The following is a 19,606-nucleotide window of genomic DNA, read 5'->3' on the forward strand; positions in this document are numbered from 1 at the left end:
TTGTTAAATCTTTGTCTCAGAAATTCTTGAATACTTTTAGTTTACATTTCCTAAATACAAAATTGTGTATGTTAAGACTAATGGCACAATAATCTTTACCTGATATTTAAATTAAACCTGGTGAAATTCCTTACATTTTAGTAATGTTAAACTTTTAATACTTTTATGAAGATTGCATGTTTTTTTTTAACACTGACTTAACATTAGTAAAAGCTTGATGTTACTGTAATAATTTTGTTACTGTAAATACATGTATTGAGAACTTGTAATAAAGATATACTAAACAACAGTGTCATGGAACTACCTTTTAAACTTATGTTTAGTGTTTAGGTAGTATGTAGTTGTCTGGATAATGTATTTAAAGCTCACTTGTTCCTATTTTTAAACACATGTAAATTTTAAAAAATAACCACTAAAAATATGCATTGTTTCCCTTTACTTACCTACCAAATTATGAAAATATCTTAAAATTATACCATATGGAAACCTAGGCATCCATATGTTAATAATCATGCTGTTTTACTTGTTTTTAATGAAAAAAATATTTTTAAATTTCTTTAATTGTATGAGTGTAATGAACTGTTTGTTCCAGAAACTCATTTTCATCTTTTACTTACACTCAAGTGAATTTTATTCTTATTTGTGATTAAAGAAACAATACTTAATTTTAAGAATTTTTATAAATAATTTCAATTATTGCAAGAGAAAACATAAGACAAACTAATGTAAACTAAATTCACTGAAAGAAGTTTCCTATAGTTTGGTTCAACAGAAGAGCACTAGGGTTAACCCTGCTGAGCAAGCATTTTCATTCCACAGATAGATTTGTTCTCTTATTTATTTGCACCCAACTCTTAACTGGTCAAGTGCTAAACTGACTGCATTGCCTGCACATAAGGCCTTTGGCAATCAGGTCTAAATGTGCCCTTCTCTAATTTTAATCCATGACTAACTTATTTGTGAGTTATCTGGTTTAAGAATTTAGGGACAAATGATCATTGACGCACTTAATAAATTGCTTCATGACTAGCCTTACAGAAAACAAAAAATTAAGAGATGCTTCAACTATATTTTTATTTGTTACTCAACAATATGCAACATTGCTGTCAGTGTACATTATTTTTGTAGATACTATCAGTGGGAGAAATCATCACAGAAAAGAAAGGTGACTAATTATTTATAAAAAGATTTGGTATTTTTATTAACAGTAAACAAATAATAATCAAATGTTCTGATACGACAAACAGTATTTTACTGAAACACCAACACCACCATAAAATAAATGTGTTTGTTCTGATTATACATCTCCACAGGCAACAATAGTGCTCTTCTCTCGCTTTCAGCAATATTTAACCTATTATTTATTTACACTTGGATCAATTTCATTAAACCGTGTAAATAGGTATTTACATAACATCCGACTACTTTATGCATTTGCACGACTAATGAGATGAGGGTATTTGAAAATTATATTTTACTCAACATAAAAAAATATGTAATACAAATTAGAAAACTTCATTAGTTGCTATTTAAATGTTTTTTCATTTGAGGATAAATAAGTTTTTAAAACTATGTCCTATTACAAAATTTTGAAAAACTTAAGACCTAAAAAGTATTAATCATACAACTATTTTTTTATATCCCAACCTTACACAATGATGTAAACAGCTTCATAATCAATTTTTGTTGTTTGTCCAATATCATGCATCACAAGATGGAATTACAATTTATAATTAGCCATTGCCACATAATTATCATTTAAATTATTAACGTTCAACCCAAAATAGACTTTTTAAAAGTATGTAATGCCAGTGAAAGTCAGGCTTATTATTACAATAAGACCTCAGAGATGTTGGACAGAAATAAGTAGATTAATATATAAATACAAAATCTGTTTAATACAAATGCTTACACTGTTTTTTATGGCAATGTTCTTTATTTTACTTCTAAATAGCTTATAAATTAATTAAAGTTTAATCAGACTATTTTTTTCTATACAGAAATTATATACAGGTCAAAATGAAACTGAAATTATTAAAATCCTCACCATCCAACTTAAACATTTATATACACGATCATAAAAACATTATGCACAAATTTTAAAACATGTATTCATTTCAATTCTTTTTCTAAATGATGTTTAAACTGGTTTTTCTAAAAAGAACTAATTAAAATAGAGACCCAGAATAGGGCCAAAATAAATGACTAACTAATACCAAAACTGGTATTGAAATATATCAAACATAATGTCCAAAACTTCACTGAAGTGTTATTCTACTACCACTATTAAATATGTACACAGATTCAACACATCATTTTCAAATTTAAAGATTGTAAACAGAAAATCATAGATTGTACACATATTTGCTGTTAAAATCAAACTATTTTCAGTTTTAATTTTCAGGCATCCTTGCTAACTCTTGACTAATCTTTACCATATTTTCTTTTTAACATAACTCTTACAGATCCAAGTTAGTAAAATTATTTGATTATGCTTCATTAATTTGATTTTAATTCTAAAAATTAAATAAGTTAAATTTTTAAGCTTAATTTTGAAAAAAAAATAGCTGCATACCTAAATATTTGAGTTAAAAATAACATTACTGACAATTATAGAAGTGAAATCTGAAAATTATTTTAAATCAGTGAAAAGTAATATTTTTTAAACTAAATGCCCGTATCTAGTATAGCATAAATGTTCAAACAAAAAGCTATATCTATTTACAATAGCTGTAATTATCATTTGCACAGGTGAAAAAGAAAGCAAATAAAATATTTTTGGATTTTATAAAGTATATATTCTTAACTAACACAAAGACCACATGGTTTGGGAATATATACAAAACAAAAAACAATCACCACATAAATAATAATAACTCATGAGAGGGTTTTGAGATTTGGCCACCATAATTTAAAAAAAAAAAGATTAACATTTTAAAATAAAATTGCCAATGATTTAATAACTTAGCTATCATTTGAAATTTTAAGAAATAAATGCTGTATGTATAAATTAGCTTAGTGTAGATAATTTTTCTCTGTGGGCAAATCCCTTCCTGCTGAGTAAACAAAGTAAAATAACAAATTGAGAGGTAAATCACAGAGTTGTTTGTGTGTTTGTGTCAGGAGCAGGTGGAGTGTTAGGGCTTTGTGGATCCTCATAGTCACAGATAACACGATTTGCCTGGCGCAAGTACTGCTGTTGTTTATAATAGATTTTTAGCACACCTTTGATGGCAATAAAAGCAATTCCTCCCTGAGGAAAGATAATCAGTCATTATTTTAGCACTCAGTAGAATCTATGACAGTAGATAACAAACAAAGGTATTTAAGTTTATTTTGTAAGATTACATACCAAGAGTGTTCGCTGGAAATTAGACTGGACAAGGCCAAACATGAGTTTGCCTACAATGGTAGCAATAGTTGGCATGATAAGGGCTCCACACAAGACTCGTGTAGCAGAGATTGGATCAGTCAGTGTCACAGTATCTGCTGGTACCCTGGACATCCTTGAGTGTTCTGTCAACACAAAAGGGAAATTATTTTTTAAAATCTTCAACAATACAAGTATCTTATTTTAAAGAAATGTAAATGTTATAATTTTAACTAGAAGTTTCAACTTTTTAAACTATAAGGATGTCTGGTTATATAATACTGAAATCTCTTTAGTTCTACACTAGATAAAATCAAAGACATTTCAAACAAATGATGTCCCTGTATTAAATGTGCTAGTTATTGTGAGTTATAATCCAAATTCTTATCTTAAATTATCATTATTATCCCCCCTCCCACTCAAAGCATCAACAACACGCATAAGTAATGGCCAGGATAAGTGAGAGAGAATGCTAACCCAAGAATTTTAATATAGATCTGGGATGTGGGCTTGAGTCTTTGGGGTGTCCAGACAATCAACTCAACATACACTGCATTGACTATGAAACCCGATTAATCTGCTGTATAGATCTAAAATATAAGGGTGGGAACGTTAATTCCCACCTCAACCGTTTAATCCATTGTGGACACGTATATCCACAGTACTAGATGTACATGCGCTGCTTGATAAACATCGGGTTATCTCCCACGCAAACCGAGTTGTTTCAGTGTCTTCAAATAACGATGTTATTTTTAACCCCACAAACCCACGCGCTCCCACCCACGACAAAAAGTCTGGCCGACCTCCCTCGTCCAGCCTCCAGTAACCTTACACATCATCAAGAAATATGGCGCTAACAAATGCTGGGTGTTAAATGCTCGTGTACAATATTGATTTTTTAAATCTCCTCCATCGCCTTAATGGAATGTAATAACATTCGAGTCGAGGCGTTACTTCACTGGCATGTATTATTTATTGCACGGAACTCATTTTAAAGAAATGTTGAAAACGTATTTCACAACTTTCAGTTTTTATCATGTAGGCCTATATGGTAATATATATGAGACGTAAAACAATAAAAAGCGATTAAAATTTCAGTTAAGTAATTTTATAGAACGTCTTGTCTGTTTGTATTTATACTGCTTTTTTTATTGAAAAGAAACAAGATGTGGAGGATTAATAAATCAGGATAAACTATGTCCTAAAAACAGATCCCTTCAAGATATAGAATATAGGCCAATGCAAACAAATAAACAAACACACGCACGCGCGCACACACACTCGAATAGTTTTGATATGGTGGTAAAACATTTTAAATGTAGCAGTGGCGGAACTAGAAAAAATGGGCCACCCCGCAAAAAAATTTTTTGGCCCCCATATATGTATATATATATATATATATATATATATATATATATATATATATATATATATATATATATATATATATATATATATATATGTATGTATATATATATATACATACACACACATACAAACACAATACGAATATAGGATACTCCTTTCTAGCCTGATCGGGTTTTGATAAAAAAATTAAATTAAATCTAATCACAACAGCATGTCATGTGTATGAGTGCATTGGTCTGTTTTGAAAATCTGTTTTCATTTATAACTAATACTTCTAATCATTAAGTCGGTTAAAAGTATATGAAGCTTTGTATAAGTAATGGTGTCTCGTGTTATGTTTATTTTTATGTTATTTTTTTGCATTTATATTATTAACTTTAACTACGTTTCATTTTTATACTATACCATTCTTTAGTACTTATTTTTTTAAAAATAATAATTAAGATAAGTAATTGCTTTTTAATTTGATTATTAAAAATCTATTAAAAAGAGCTTTTGAGCACCCCTATTTGACTATTTGAAAAAGGGAAATAATTTATGGTTTGAACGTTTGCCTATCTTTCACACTACAGCTGTGTTTATTATTTTTTTATTTTTTTTACGCAACAGCATATCTTAGCTACTATATAACATCACTACTGTATTAGATCTGTATTCTGTTTGTTACTTACAAAACCACTATCAAGTTGCCAGTGACGAAACTAATATATATATATATATATATATATATATATATATATATATATATATATATATATATATATATATATATATATATATATATATAATCTGTATCTAAACAGAGTAATTTAGTCTACTTCATTGCAATATATAACCATTCTGAGAGAACAAACTAGACACATTGTTTACTTGTTCTGTTTTCTTACATTCTTAACTGGTCAAAAATATATAAAGACGTAAGCTTAATTCGTGAATAGTTTCTCGAGTTATGTTTATTTTTTTCATTTTTGGCTTCTATAATATCAATTTTGAAAACATTGATTTTTATATCTATACCATTGTTTAGTACGTCTTATTTAAATAACAATTCAGAGAATCAATTGCTTTTTACTATACATAGTACAAAACTATGTAAATGAGATTCGTGGGCATCCCTATTTTAAAGAAGGGCAGTAAGTCATGGAAGTTGTGTGAATGTTTGCCTACCTTTCAGACTTTAGACCTTGGAGATTTTAAAATATTTTTCTACGCAACAATCTCTGCTATATAAGACCTGTTTTTTTTTTGTTTTTTTTTTTTTTGTTTTTTTTTACAAAACCACTTTTAAGATGCATGGAAAACATAATTTTTGAAAAAAAAATTCATTGTTTTTTGGTCGGAAATGGGCCCCTAAACGTCCTGGGCCCCCCCGCACTGCGGGGTCTGGCGGTATGGTAGTTCCGCCCCTGAAATGTAGGCCTACATTTGATTTTAAATGTAGGCCTACATTTGATTTTAAATGTAGGCCTACTGGCTACAAAAATTACACTTTCGCCTAAATGGGTGTTAGGCCTAGTACTGTTAGTGCGCAATACAAGCAGCGGTCAGACGACAGCCGTCTGGTCCCGTCCCCTCCCTCCCTCTCCCCTCATCTTTACACAACACGCAGGTGATCAATGGCTATGCACTTGTGTTCCGCCGCGAAGGTGACTGAACAAACGATCGCATGAAACAATGGCCCTTAAATGTATTATACTGTAGCAACAAACAGGCCCTCTCCCTGATGTGAAATTCATGTCCTATATATCGCGCTACTACAATGAAAGCTACTAATGGTTACATCACAGCCTTCAGTCCACGCTGTGTACACAAGCTGTCTTTATTCCCTATCTACATATTGTACCATGATATATTAATAACATGACTTTCTAATTGGTGGGTCATAGCCAAGTAATTAATAATCAAAGGTCATGTTACTTCAAATTAACTGCATTTGCCCAATACCGCCCAAAGCTGTCATGTTTTCCAATCACAGTTAAAGCTGGTACGATGTACAATCCCATTTATAGCTGGCAGGATGTCCAATCCCAGTTATAGCTGGCAGGATGTCCAGTCCAATTTGTAGCTGGTACGATGTCCAATCCCAGTTATAGCTGGCAGGATGTCCAATCTCTATCATAGCTGGCAGGATGTCCAGTCCCAGTCATAGCTAGCAGGATGTCCAATCCCAGTCATAGCTAGCAGGATGTCCAATCTCTATCATAGCTAGCAGGATGTCCAATCCCAGTTATAGCTGGCAGGATGTCCAATCTCTATCATAGCTGGCAGGATGTCCAATCCCAGTCATAGCTTGCAGGATGTCCAATCCCAGTCATAGCTTGCAGGATGTCCAATCTCTATCATAGCTAGCAGGATGTCCAATTCACACATAGCTCATTAAATGTCATTGTGTCTATTCTCACTCACAGCTATTATGATGTCCTATTCCAAGCCATTGTGTCCGATCCCACTCCTAGCTATCATTATGTCAAATGTCACTCACAGCTGTCATTGTGTCCGACCCCACTCCTAGCTATCATTATGTCAAATGTCACTCACAGCTGTCATTGTGTCCGATCCCACTAATAGCTATCATTATGTCAAATGCCGCTCATAGCTGTCATTGTGTCCGATCCCACTCCTAGCTATCATTATGTCAAATGCCGCTCATAGCTGTCATTGTGTCCGATCCCACTCCTAGCTATCATTATGTCAAATGCCGCTCATAGCTGTCATTGTGTCCGATCCCACTCCTAGCTATCATTATGTCAAATGCCACTCACAGCTGTCATTGTGTCCGATCCCACTCCTAGCTATCATCATGTCAAATGCCGCTCATAGCTGTCATTGTGTCCGACCCCACTCCTAGCTATCATTATGTCAAATACCACTCACAGCTGTCATTGTGTCCGATCCCACTCCTAGCTATCATCATGTCAAATGTCACTCATAGCTGTCATTGTGTCCGACCCCACTCCTAGCTATCATTATGTCAAATGCCACTCATAGCTGTCATTGTGTCCGACCCCACTCCTAGCTATCATTATGTCAAATGCCACTCATAGCTGTCATTGTGTCCGATCCCACTCCTAGCTATCATTATGTCAAATACCACTCACAGCTGTCATTGTGTCCGATCCCACTGCTAGCTATCATTATGTCAAATACCACTCACAGCTGTCATTGTGTCCGACCCCACTCCTAGCTATCATTATGTCAAATGTCACTCATAGCTGTCATTGTGTCCGATCCCACTGCTAGCTATCATTATGTCAAATGCCGCCCATAGTTGTCATTGTGTCCGATCCCACTGCTAGCTATCATTATGTCAAATGCCGCCCATAGCTGTCATTGTGTCCGATCCCACTGCTAGCTATCATTATGTCAAATGCCACTCACAGCTGTCATTGTGTCCGATCCCACTGCTAGCTATCATTATGTCAAATGTCACTCACAGCTGCCATTGTGCCCGACCCCACTCCTAGCTATCATCATGTCAAATGTCACTCATAGCTGTCATTGTGTCCGACCCCACTCCTAGCTATCATTATGTCAAATGTCACTCACAGCTGCCATTGTGTCCGATCCCACTCCTAGCTATCATTATGTCAAATACCACTCACAGCTGTCATTGTGTCCGATCCCACTGCTAGCTATCATTATGTCAAATGCCACTCACAGCTGTCATTGTGTCCGATCCCACTCCTAGCTATCATTATGTCAAATACCACTCACAGCTGTCATTGTGTCCGACCCCACTCCTAGCTATCATTATGTCAAATGCCACTCACAGCTGTCATTGTGTCCGATCCCACTCCTAGCTATGATTATGTCAAATGCCGCTCATAGCTGTCATTGTGTCCGATCCCAAACCTAGCTATCATCATGTCAAATGCCGCTCATAGCTGTCATTGTGTCCGACCCCACTCCTAGCTATCATTATGTCAAATGCCACTCACAGCTGTCATTGTGTCCGATCCCACTCCTAGCTATCATTATGTCAAATGCCACTTACAGCTGTCATTGTGTCCGATCCGACTCCTAGCTATCATTATGTCAAATGTCACTCATAGCTGTCATTGTGTCCGATCCCACTCCTAGCTATCATTATGTCAAATGCCGCCCATAGCTGTCATTGTGTCCGACCCCACTCCTAGCTATCATTATGTCAAATGCCACTCACAGCTGTCATTGTGTCCGATCCCACTGCTAGCTATCATTATGTCAAATGCCACTCACAGCTGTCATTGTGTCCGATCCCACTGCTAGCTATCATTATGTCAAATGCCACTCACAGCTGTCATTGTGTCCGATCCCACTGCTAGCTATCATTATGTCAAATGCCACTCACAGCTGTCATTGTGTCCGATCCCACTGCTAGCTGTCATTATGTCAAATGCCACTCATAGCTGTCATTGTGTCCGATCCCACTGCTAGCTATCATTATGTCAAATACCACTCACAGCTGTCATTGTGTCCGATCCCACTCCTAGCTATCATTATGTCAAATACCACTCACAGCTGTCATTGTGTCCGATCCCACTCCTAGCTATCATTATGTCAAATGCCACTCACAGCTGTCATTGTGTCCGACCCCACTCCTAGCTATCATTATGTCAAATGCCACTCACAGCTGTCATTGTGTCCGATCCCACTCCTAGCTATCATTATGTCAAATGCCACTTACAGCTGTCATTGTGTCCGATCCCACTCCTAGCTATCATTATGTCAAATGCCACTCACAGCTGTCATTGTGTCCGACCCCACTCCTAGCTATCATTATGTCAAATGCCACTCATAGCTGTCATTGTGTCCGATCCCACTCCTAGCTATCATTATGTCAAATGCCACTTACAGCTGTCATTGTGTCCGATCCCACTCCTAGCTATCATTATGTCAAATGCCACTCATAGCGGCCATTGTGTCGGATCCAACAGCTGTTATGGTGCCGCGCTTTCAACCCACATGGCGCGATAGATAACAGAACAGAGCACAAAGACAAGTTTATCATTTGGCCAGCGGGACACAACGCACCAGTTCAAGCGGGAGAGTGTGGGGAGGGGAGAGGGACACTGGCGATATTTAATTTATACATATGATGAAAACATAAAATAGCATTTTACGTCTCGATCACAACATATGGTGAGCTTACAGAGACAAAGGCTGGTCTATTTATGTTTAGTACGACCCAAATTATCTTTGTAAAACAGATGAGGACGCTCACAGACAAGTACCAGATTGTATATATATAAAACTAAGTAAAGCATCGTGTCGTAAGCAAATCTTTAAGATCTCGTATACATCACATAAAGCAGACTATTACGGGTCAGCCTTTTCAACTATTCAACTTAAAGCTAACCACTCCGTTGCAATATTCCCATTTGCAGAAAAGCAAGGTTTAAAAACTATGCCCTAATAACCAGAAATAACTATTCAATCAATACGACCATTATTTTTTCCCCATCTCAGCTCACCCAACAGCTAGTGAACATAGCTCAAATTTCGCGGCTTGTACAATTATTCTGTTGTCGTGGCCAGTCGGCTTCTTGAATTACAAGATAGTGGTGCTGACAGTCAGAGCAACACCACAGGGCTATTCGTTTATCTCATCGTCTCGCTGATATCAACGTCTCAATACTCATCTCTACACCAAGTCCACGTCTAATAGCAACAATGCTGTGTTACGTGCCACAATACTCGGCTAAAACTGGATCTGTCTACATATAATTCGCTATCAACAATGCTTTAGTCCGTTACCCAATATTGTGTTCTGTGTCCCAATACTCAACTATGCTGTGTTCAGAGTAAGGCAAATGAGCGCAGGGTCAAGAGAAACTAACACATTACTGACATATTACTACAACTAGCAGTGACTAGCACAACTACCTTATTTCCTATGCGTTGGGCAGATACTGATCATTTGTATGATTTTCGTTAACGATTTTTATTATTATGCCCTCTCCCATCCCAATCCCTTAGTTTATGCTTGCAGCAAACAACAAAGTAAAATCAATCATTCTATTAATTACCACCGCTGCTGGGTGTGTGTTGGGAAATCGTCAGGGGAGGGTACCGCTGTGAACAGATGCTCCAAACACATTGTGTTGACTCTAGAAATGAGTGTTTGCGGAGACACAAACTTATTAGATAGTGACCACACGCTGGGCCAACACATAAAACACAGGAGTGCTTGCTCATCCATTTCAATACAAAGAGTTACCACTGGCCTATTCACTACATGAGGGCCTGCAAAAGCTGTTTCACTGTTTTTAAATTTGTATCAAATTCTATTTAACTTCCTCTTAGTCTCAATGATATTCAGCACAGAGCACTTGACTGGATGTTTAAAAAATTGTATACATCCAAAAATAGATAGGGGTTTCCATTATCAATTAAGTTTGACCTTTATATAGGCCTACAAAATGATATTTAATGCAGGGCTTGGTTTTATTTTAATAATGATTATATGCACTAGGGATTGTGAGCTCAGAAATACAACTAATCAATTAGAGTATTTGTTGCTGGTAAACATGAAGGGAATAATATATTCTTAATAAATTACATTAACACAATGCCCAAATTAGAAAAAAAAATAAAGCAAATGTCAACATTTAAAAATTACATTGAAAGATATGGACCCTATAACTAGAGTGAACCCTATGCCAAAATATTTATACAACAAAATATGAAGGAAGCTGTACAGGCTGTTCTCAGATACCTTTAACTGTAGAAACAAACTGAATTGCTTCTAAATTTTTCTTTGTGACAAAGTTAAGTTTCCCTTTCAAACCTGACGGTCTATGGGGCAAGTGAAGTAGAGTTCACTTGTTTCTGTGACCTCGGCATATGAAGAGATAGTGTGGTCAGCACTATGCCCAGCCGCCTTTACTTTTCCTACAAGAGTTAGGTACCCATCAGAGTTAGTTTGGGGGGGGGGGGGGGGGGGGAAGAGAGAGAGAGAGAAGGGGTAGTTTCCTGCTTCCCATAAGGGCCTCTCCATGGAATGGTCCAGTTGTTTCTTGTTTACAAGCTGGACATATAGATTATCACTCTACCAGTTAACACTTCAATTCTATACCCAACCGATTAGAGTGGTCAAATGTGAAGCAGGGGATTATAATTAAAACCTACTGTCTGAGTTCTGTAGGTGTTACTCTATATTAGTGCTGTATGTGTTATTCTGAGTGCTGTTTTACTCTATATTAGTGCTGTATGTGTTATTCTGAGTGCTGTTTTACTCTATATTAGTGCTGTATGTGTTATTCTGAGTGCTGTGTTACTCTATATTAGTGCTGTATGTGTTATTCTGAGTGCTGTGTTACTCTATATTAGTGCTGTATGTGTTATTCTGAGTGCTGTTACTCTATATTAGTGCTGTATGTGTTATTCTGAGCGCTGTGTTACTCTATATTAGTGCTGTATGTGTTATTCTGAGTGCTGTAGGTGTTACTCTATATTAGTGCTGTATGTGTTATTCTGAGTGCTGTGTTACTCTATATTAGTGCTGTATGTGTTATTCTGAGTGCTGTGTTACTCTATATTAGTGCTGTATGTGTTATTCTGAGTGCTGTAGGTGTTACTCTATGTTACTGCTGTATGTGTTATTCTGAGTGCTGTGTTACTCTATTTTAGTGCTGTATGTATTAGTCTGTAAAAAGTTCCAGTTCAAATGGGTTCCTGGTTGAAAAAGTAAAGCAGTAGGCGCACACAACACACAAGAGTGGGCATAGCTAAAGCATAGACATTCAAGTAGTTTAATTTTTGCCTGCTTTAATCACCTAATTGCTAACTGCACACATGTAATTCCAAGAGTTAAAAAGTGAAGTACTCACCATCTGGAAACAAGTAGTTTATAAGGGGCAATTTAGAAGAATGCTTGCGCCAAACTCTGAGCACATAATCCTCCCATCTGACCATCTTGCCTAAAACCAACATTAGGGGTATTGTTGGGAGGCCAATAAGTAAGAACAAAGGATCAGCCTGTTCCATAACATTTAAGCCCTCTTTATGACCTAAAACCTTAAAAAAAAAAGAAGTTAAAAATGTATTTTTTAAAATAAATAATTCATTTATATAGGGCCTATATATATGTTTTAACTGTTAATATAAAAATAAAAAGAAGTTGCACTGTATTTTTTAATGGTGAATTCTTATAGAACTTTGCATATTAGTTTTCCTGCAGGTAATTTAATGTCTATTCAGATGTCTATATGCCAAGGTCCAGAAACAAGTGGACTCTTCTTCAAATGCCCTGTGGGTCACCAGGTTTGAAAGGGAACTTTACTTTTACTTACTTATAAAATATATCAATAATATTTGGGGTTTGCCTACTTATTTTTAAAGAATTAACTTCAACAAACAAATATACTTTCATTATTTCATAATTTAATTAATTTAATTAATAAAGCGAACAGTACAGCTACAGTGTTGCATATCTGAATTTACATTTCTGTTATGGAATTTTTTTACCTGCATAACAGTCACAGCCCCATAAGTGACCATAGTCCAGTAAACTGTTCCAATAAAGATGCCACCAGCTACAAAAGGACACATCTTGTATATTACTCTGTCGATTATATCCATAACATACACAACTGGACCTAAAGAAATAAATATGTACATATATATTTAGTATGATAATAGCAAATTTTTTTTTTAAAATGTATCAAAAAACTATTTACTTAATTAGAAATTTTAATTAAAAAACTCATACTGTGATAGCAATATACAGTATTAAACATCTATCTGAACACCAATGATATCTTTTAAAAACTTTCAAAAATATTATTTTACCCAATTTTGGAAACTGTATCAAATATTCTGTATTACACTGTGGGCAGGCAACTTTAACTGTACTGTTGCCTTTCTGTTTTTCATCTACCCATCTTTGAAGACATGTTTGGTGTACCCATTTTGTGGTACCCCTGCATCGACAAGGGCGTACCCATGCTGCATTTCGGTCATCCTCTTCTGTCGCAAAACAGACCCAACATGATCGCCTAAAAAGAAATTTTCCAACTTTGAAAAGGGATCTTTTTTTTTATCCAGTTGAATATCTATATTTACAGATATATGTGAAAAAATACTTCAATTAAGTGTTAAAACTATTTTATTTTAAAAAATGACATAAGTAATAATTCAAATATAAAACATAAAATGAGCTACCTATCTTCATCTTGCTGCAATCGACTTTGTGACATTTTTTAGCATTTAATCTGCAGCTACAACATTGAAGAAAATTATCTGAAATGCAGAAAGATTAAAGCTATGAAAGAAATATTTGTTATTAAAATCTATGGGGTTGGACAACATTTTAAATCATTAGAACTAGATCTACACCAAAACTACTGAAAGGGAAATGAAAGACCAAAGATTATTCAAGATGTGGAATGCTAAAAATAAAAAGGAGTATGTATTTGAAATCAGGTTCATAGTAGAAATGCAATCTCATCCTCTTTGAGAAAACTACTCTAAACAGTTAATGAGTTGAAATAGAGGATACTAATAATTTTATATCAAAAGTTTAAACCAGATCTCTTTACAAAATTAATATGTATGTAATTAGCTAATAAATAGAGGAGTAAAGCAATGATTATTTTTGTGATCTGATGTTTCAGATAATTTTATCTCTGTTTAATAATAATAAGCTTAACTAAAACTAAACCTACCCCTAACTCTAGCTAGCACTGACCATTTATGTGAATCAGCAGAGAAAAAAAAACTTTGATACAATACAATAGGGCCTACTTAAAATACAAAGCTACAGATTTCTTAACCCTACCACTTTTCTTACAGAACCCACTTTTGGAAAGTCAGTACAGTATTTATTTATATCAAAATATTTTTAAAGTATTTAAAGCTATGATTGCTACCCTAACACTTGTCTTTAACACTACACTGACAGAATCACTTAACCATGATCTTATTCCTTGTTCCTACAACAAAGCTTTCAACAACCAAAATACAATACTGTAAATAAATATGTTGTGACAACCATTTGATGTTACATATTTTTTTTCTGCTTTGGTGATAAGAAATTCAAAAGTTTAAAGTTAACGCAATAGAAAGAAGTCGATCAATCATCAGCTTGTCTAGTGGTGGAAAGGAAAATCAGGTTAAGTAAAAAATCATCATATATATTTAATGGACTTGAAATGTTAAAAGTGGTGATGGCTAGTATTAACAATACAAAAATCAACTTAAAAGATAAAAGGCAGTGTTCAAATATATAAGTACTTTACCAGATAATAGCCTTCCAAAGCAAAAGGTATGCAACAATATGTGAGATTAATGTATCAGCATGATGGCTAGACTATAAATAATTTTAATTATGAATAGTAATAGATCTGCTAGACCTAGATATTAAAATTCTTAGTTCTTTCTAGAATTTAGACTAGATTATATTTCTAACTCTAAAGAGAGTGTTCCTAGCCTCTCTTAATAAATTTTAAATAAAATAATTTCCTAACTTTATTTATTTCATTGCAATGATTAGGGTTGAATTTAATTTAAAATTATCTACATTATAAGAGAATAAAACAAAAAATACTTCAGTTTTCAAAAAACCTTTTAACACATTTCAAGGCCGCCAAAAATCAAGAAAAAGTGAAACTAAAAATCTGACATATCTGTCGTCAATAGATGGCTAAATGTTTTTTCATGGTTTTCTGTGTTCATTTATTCACAATATTTTTTTTCTTTTTTTTTAAAGCTATGTCACTCTTTAGAATGAGTTATGTAAATAATCATTAAAAGAACCCAAATTTCCTGACTTAATAAATGTTTCAAAATTTCTTAGTAGACTTTGAGATTCTAGCCAGGAAAAGGATGTGCAAATGCTGTATAGGCCTATGAGTTGTCTTAATGGGACAGGGATAAATAATTAAATAGTAGATTTAAGTAGGCTATTAATATGGATTTTTTAAAAATATTTTATACTTAACTTATAGGCTAAAACTCTTTGCCAGGTATACTATTACCATACTATGAACCTTCCCCTGACGGCCTGCCCCAAGCGCAACTGCTTGACCAAACGATGCAGATAATTTTGTCAGAAGAATAAACTAATTTGATTCCATTGCGCATAAAAGGATAAATTGAGCCCATTGCGCAGCTATTGACTTGACTTAGTCCTCTTTGCTACTTATGGAACATAGGGCCTCCAACATTTCCTTCCATTTCACCCGATCCCTGGCTATTAATTTCACAATCTCCCAAGACATCCCTGTTGGCTTCAGTTCTTTGAGAAGACTCTGCCTCCAGGTCTGTCTTGGGTGCCATCTCTTCTGTGATTATTTGTGGACATTGACATGTGTGAGAGTAAACACACATAGATGGGAAGGTCTGAAGTTCACATTTTTTTGGACATCAAACATAGAGATGACCCATTAAAAACCAGAAGTTCAATTTTTTTTCTGGTTGAGGGCTGAAAACTATCCAGTATTCATTATAGCAGTCTCTCATTGAAAGTAAATACTAAAGTTAATCAGTAGCCTTCAAGTTGTCATCCTATTGTAGATCTATATGTTAAGTCGTCAAATGATGTCACACTTGTAGGTGGGCGTCCATAATTTTGTGACGGTGTGTGATGAGGGGGAGGGGGGTGTGGGGTCAGATAGTGTGACATCACACTTTTGCATTATAAAAAACCGAATTTTAACCGTTGTTTCGCATTTTAGAAAACTGTTTTAATAAAACTGTTTTAAGAAATTGATTAAATACTCTATGTTCAGACAAGATTTTGGAAAATTATCATATTTTAAGAAAAATTCAATAAAAATTCAACTGCAATTTTGAGGGGGGGTTATAGGCTGAGGTGTGCCGTCAGTTTAGTAAGGGGGGGGGGGGGGGGGTCTGGCTTTTTGTGATGGAGGGGAGGTGGTAAAATTTGTCAAAAAAAGCGTGAAGTTATTAAAGCTTAAGGATATCCCCTTAGATAAAAATGTGGTTAAATGCAGGCCTATAAAATAAACATAATAGTAGTAGTCTATTATTTTATTATTATTAACATAGTGTAGATTAGCCTAGAGACTGTGTAGACTCATGTAGAGACTGCAGAATCTATGATTGTAGGAAAAAAGTCACAAACGTATATTTGCATGGCATTTGTTAATACTTTTATGTAGTTCGCTGATCAACTTACGATTAATTAAATGTAATGTAATCATTTTAGATATTTATGCATGGTTTCTATACATATAGTAATATTTATAACAAATGAGAAAGTAAACACTGTACAAAGGCTGTGATTGGCGCAAATCATAAACAAAACACAATATGGATGGACAAAGCAGGCTGAGGAGAAGCTGACCAAGATAAGGCCTATGGCAAAAACAACGATGATGTATTTTAACTTATTATTGTTATAAACCATAATGCTTTTAAAGTTTACAAATATGCTACCCAAAAAAATTACCAAGCACATTAATAAACACACACCCATCATTTTATAATTATAAACAATTAAATCAAATTTTTTCTTAGAATATTTTTGTGACTTTATTTCTGTGACTTTTTTTTCCGATAAATTTGTTCTTTTATGACTTTTTCTGTGACTTTTTTCCTAGCAAAAACTGACTTTTTTTCTGTTCACCGAATCTAGGCCCTAGGCTCTGGTACTTATGGATTTTCCTTTAGATCTAGTATGATGAAAAGAAATGATGATCTAATCTCAGATATCATGTGTCATCTACTCTAGAGTCTCTAGATATTAGATAAGATTCTACAAGAAGACTCATTCTCATCTAGTACTAGAGTGAAGTTCCACAACCGGTCACACATAGCGAACTCCCGACTTTAATCGGGCGCTATTTTGTAACCGTTTAACACAGACACAAACCCAAAATACTATATTATTCCTCTGCCTTTCTACTCTTAATATGTATCAATCATTTTAGATTCCTACGCATTGAATTTGAGATATTCATGTTTTAGTGACGTGCTACTTGCGATATTTTTTCCCCCTCTTTTTTTTTTCCCTGCGGCCATCTGAACCGGCTTGTGTAACGATCGTGTTTTATACGTTTTAATCCTAGTTTAATAAATAAAATAAATATTTTACACATAAACGTGTTGTTGATTGTATTATTAATTAATAGATTGCAAAACCAAATTAAAAACATGTTAATTAAATTAATTAACGACATTAAAAGTTGACCCAGTGATGACTCAAGGGACGCAACTATAATAATCATAACAAAGGGACACAACAACCACTGACAAGACATAACATTTGCTTAGATATGCTTGTATGTAGAGACACAAACTAGATTTAGAAGAAGTAGATGATCGAAATAATTTAAAACAGCAGAAAAAAATAGAAATTATACAGATTCTAGGCTTAGCTTGAAATGTAGAGCATCTAGAACTAGGCTAGTCTAGCTCAAGTCGTTGGTTACGCAGCGAGGTGAAACCACCCAAATCGTTACCCAAGCTGCGTCCACCCCTATTCAGTGTCACCTATCAGGTTGCTTTATTAGCCTTATCTATCGTATGTACAGTGTCCCGCACATATTGTAGAAGCTATTTATAGTTAACCTAGTTATAAAAAGCTTTGATTGGTTGGTTTATTCATCTCATCCGGGACATAGTGTTTTTCATACGGGGAATTAGAATCGCCTACGACGTCATACCTCGAAACTTTAAAATTTAAAAACTCGACTTCCAGAAGGAGAAAAACATAAGAATTTGACCTGGATATATTTAGAAATGGACAGGTTTACAGCAGATATCGGTAGTTTCGTATAAAACATCAAAACAAATATTGTACGAAGCGATAAACAGGCGATGGCCGCACCCGGGTTTTAACCGCGCGTGGAACTTTACTCTAGATCTAGTACTTAGTTGAGTTAGACTAGACTCTAGACTTGACTGAGTCTCAGTATCTCTGTTTTCTAGGATAGCCTTCTGGGCCCTTCTTGAATCTTGATGCCTTCTGACACTTCAATTTCTGTGTTCTTCTCAAACGACTTACAAAAAATCTTACATGAATGATCAATTTGTAACAACACAACACCCAAACATTAGGTGATTAGAGCTTAGGCAGGGTCTATTAATTGATTACTAATAATTACTATTAATTAATTACATCACATCATCATTCATGATCATCATGGAAAATACTCAGAAATCAAGATTCTAGATTTCTAGATCTAGAACCTAGACTAGATCTACTTACTTACAAGTAGATCTACAAGCTATGCCATTTTCATTTTGAGAGGCATTTGATAAATGATACTCGTAAATTCAATAACCAATTTGATACAAATAATCTCGATCTAGAAATCTGTTTTTTTTTTCTGGTAGAAGATAAGATAAGCGAATATGTTTTGGTCTTTTTTTTCTTAATAAACCGGAACTGTCTATTTGGCCCGTTTCGTTTGAGTTATGCAAAAGTGACGAAATGACGAAACAAATGAATATTAATTGTACTTGGGGGGGGGGGGGAGAAGAGCAGAAAGGGGGGGGGGGGTGTGCTGTCTATAAATGTGGTCACACTCCTTGAGGGAGAGGGGTTTGAACTTTTTTTCACGACGTGTCACACGCAGGGAGAGGGTTTCACAAAGTTTAATGCCAAACTTTTGCATTTAAAATAATGTTTTTTCAAACAGAAATAGTGCTATTATTTACGACAGACACTTCACCAAAAATTTACAGAACAATCTCTATTAATTTTTTTAACCGTGCTGCGTCAAATCAGCCAGTGAGAAAACAGCCCAAAAAAGACGACCAGAAAGTTTCTTTCAGACTTTTTTCTCCGGGGAGGGGGGGGGGAGCACTTTACATTTGGGGGGGGGGGACTAAATTTTCCGGGGGGGGGGGGGCAACGACACTGGTAGACAGATAGTAAATTATACTGCCAAAAATGTTTTATCCATTTAAAATTATTCA

At 34.8% G+C, this 19,606-nt stretch overlaps 1 protein-coding gene across 2 annotated transcripts; it reads right to left on the minus strand.

Moving 5' to 3' along the window:
- Positions 1 to 1,055: 1,055 nt before the first annotated feature.
- On the minus strand, positions 1,056 to 19,081 carry LOC131943314 (E3 ubiquitin-protein ligase MARCHF5). Of its 2 annotated transcripts, none has more exons than XM_059303353.1 (7): positions 18,898 to 19,081; positions 13,883 to 13,960; positions 13,511 to 13,716; positions 13,187 to 13,317; positions 12,550 to 12,736; positions 3,353 to 3,516; positions 1,056 to 3,253 (listed from the first exon to the last, which is right to left on the minus strand). In XM_059303353.1, the coding sequence occupies exons 2-7, from the start codon at positions 13,915 to 13,917 to the stop codon at positions 3,095 to 3,097; spliced, it is 882 nt and encodes a 293-aa protein (XP_059159336.1). In that variant the 5' UTR covers positions 13,918 to 13,960; positions 18,898 to 19,081; the 3' UTR covers positions 1,056 to 3,094. The 2 variants fall into 2 exon arrangements, with proteins under 2 accessions (XP_059159336.1, XP_059159335.1); XM_059303352.1 differs by having other exon boundaries at positions 18,894 to 19,081.
- Positions 19,082 to 19,606: the final 525 nt, after the last annotated feature.

The sequence above is a fragment of the Physella acuta genome, unplaced genomic scaffold (genome assembly GCF_028476545.2).
Source record: "Physella acuta isolate Inbredline_101_S28 unplaced genomic scaffold, ASM2847654v3 ptg000453l, whole genome shotgun sequence".
Lineage (NCBI taxonomy): Eukaryota > Metazoa > Mollusca > Gastropoda > Physidae > Physella > Physella acuta.

Bases quoted from the DNA above. Each gene is read 5' to 3' on its own strand.
- LOC131943314 (XM_059303353.1), bottom strand. From the start codon at position 13,917: ATGTCACAAAGTCGATTGCAGCAAGATGAAGATAG. The intron at 13,717-13,882 runs GTAGCTCATTTT...ATTTCTTTTTAG, and splicing joins TTGCAGCAAGATGAAGATAG to GCGATCATGTTGGGTCTGTT. The intron at 13,318-13,510 runs GTAAAATAATAT...TTATTTCTTTAG, and splicing joins GATACAGTTTCCAAAATTGG to GTCCAGTTGTGTATGTTATG.